Source organism: Aplysia californica, unplaced genomic scaffold, assembly GCF_000002075.1.
Source record: "Aplysia californica isolate F4 #8 unplaced genomic scaffold, AplCal3.0 scaffold00410, whole genome shotgun sequence".
Lineage (NCBI taxonomy): Eukaryota > Metazoa > Mollusca > Gastropoda > Aplysiida > Aplysiidae > Aplysia > Aplysia californica.
The window spans coordinates 486,792-488,839 of record NW_004797680.1 but is presented as its reverse complement, the minus strand read 5'-3'; the positions used below and the strand labels follow the sequence as shown (position 1 = coordinate 488,839).

The 2,048-nt window shown below is 45.6% G+C and overlaps 1 protein-coding gene across 1 annotated transcript; it reads left to right on the top strand.

Moving 5' to 3' along the window:
• Positions 1–658: 658 nt before the first annotated feature.
• On the top strand, positions 659–1,453 carry LOC101857129. Its single transcript, XM_005104235.1, has one exon. It carries the CDS (start codon positions 659–661, stop codon positions 1,451–1,453), a length of 795 nt encoding a protein of 264 aa, XP_005104292.1.
• Positions 1,454–2,048: the final 595 nt, after the last annotated feature.

Sequence of the window (2,048 nt, the reverse complement as noted above, 5' to 3'; positions counted from 1 at the left end):
CTGGTTTGCCAAAGTAGAGGCACAGTTTGGCACTAAAAATATCACCCAAGACCAGACCAAATATGACTACGTGGTCAGTGCCTTAGTGTAGAGACGGAAACGGCAGAGGAAATTCAGGCCATTTTATTACACCCACCTGCGAGAGAGAAATGCAGTTCGCTGAAGTCAATGTTAATATCAACATTTGGGAAATCACAGATTCAAAAAGACATGGAACTTTTGAATCTCAATGGCCTTGGAGACCGCAAACCCACAGCTTTGCTTCGAAAGATTAATGCCCTAAATGACGAACCCCAAACGCTTAAGCACGCGTTATTTCTGACAAATTTGCCCTCTGAAATTAGAACAATCTTGGCAGCCCAGAACATAGCGGATATTCAGGCCCTCGCGAAAGCTGCGGATCATGTTTGGGAGGCTAGGTTTGCCGCCGGGGCTAGACAAACTGTCGATTCAGTGGAAACCGAGTTCGTGAAGAGCAATAGCGAGGCAGTTAGCCCAGTGACTTACGCCGCCAAGTTAAGAAGACCGACTAAACAACCCACCCCAGATAGAAATTTCCAGAAAACTTTTAAAGAAAAGAACAGCAGTAGACCTGGATCTAACTCGCATTCATACAGACAAGCTCACATATGCTATTATCATTCACGTTTCGGAACTGATGCCCGAAGATGTGAAGCCGGATGCAAGTTTATGTCACTGCTTCCACAAAGCTCCCAACAGGGAAACGGCCTTGTCGGTTGCTAGGCGTGGCAGCTTCCGACCCAAGGAAAAAAAAACCACGCTCACCTTGTCGGATCGTCACACAGGTGAAATTTTCTTGGTAGACACAGGGGCAGAAATTTTCGTTTTTCCTGCTAGTAGACAAGACAGACAACATAAAATCATGTCAGAACCCCTAGCTGCTGCCAACGGCACGCGCATTAGGACTTGGGGTAAAAGAACTTTCACAATTCACTTGGGAACCAATCACATTTATTCCCATGAGTTTGTCTTGGCTGAGGTAACCAGACGTATCTTAGGCGCAGATTTCTTTACCAAACACAACTTAGTGATAGATCTAAGACAAAAACGATTGTTATCACTGGACAAAGCTTCGATCAAGCTTAAAGACAGTCGCCAGATCCTCACAGTGGGCGGTTTGTCCTGGTCGCCGCACAACGAATACTCAAAGATCATCGCAAAAGAATTCCCAGAAATACTAATCCCGCAATTCACTTCTCATATCAACAAGCATGGTATCGTCACGCAAGGTCCACCCACTAGCGCACGGGCAAGACGTTTAGACACCCAGAAATTAGAGGTGGCAAAAGAAGAGTTTTTCAAGATGGAGAAGATGGGGGTCATTCAAAGGTACAAGTCGCCATGGGCGTCACCGCTACACATGGTTCTCAAAACAGATGGATCGTGGAGACCATGTGGGGATTACAGGCAACTGAATGGTCTAAACACTTGATGACAGGTACCCCCTACCCCACATACAGGATTTCAACACCAAACTCTCAGGGTGCACACTTTTCTCCAAAGTAGATTTGGTCAGAGGTTACCACCGATGTCAGAATCCTCCATCCCCAAAACAGCAATTATCACACCTTTTGGCTTGTGGGAGTTTACCAGAATGCCGTTTGGTTTGAAGAATGCAGCCCAATCATTCCAACGTCTAATGGACGGTGTGCTGAGAGATATACCCTTCACGTTCGTTTATCTGGATGACATTTTAGTGGCAAGTCATTCTGAAAAGGAGCATAAAGAACACCTCAGGGTATTGTTTCAAATCCGGAAAGACAATGGGCTAGAGATCAACAAAGCTAAATGTATTTTTGGAGTACCGACGTTGGATTTCCTGGGACATCGCATCACCACGAAAGGTATTTTTCCCATACCAGACCGCATCAACACACTCCGCAACTGTGAGCCACCAAAAGATCGTACAAGTCTACAACGTTTCTTAGGCATGATCAACTATTATCACAGATTCCTGCCCAACATCGCCTCACATTTGGCTCCATTACATGCCCAAGCAAGTGGTAAAGGACAAAAGATTGAATGGG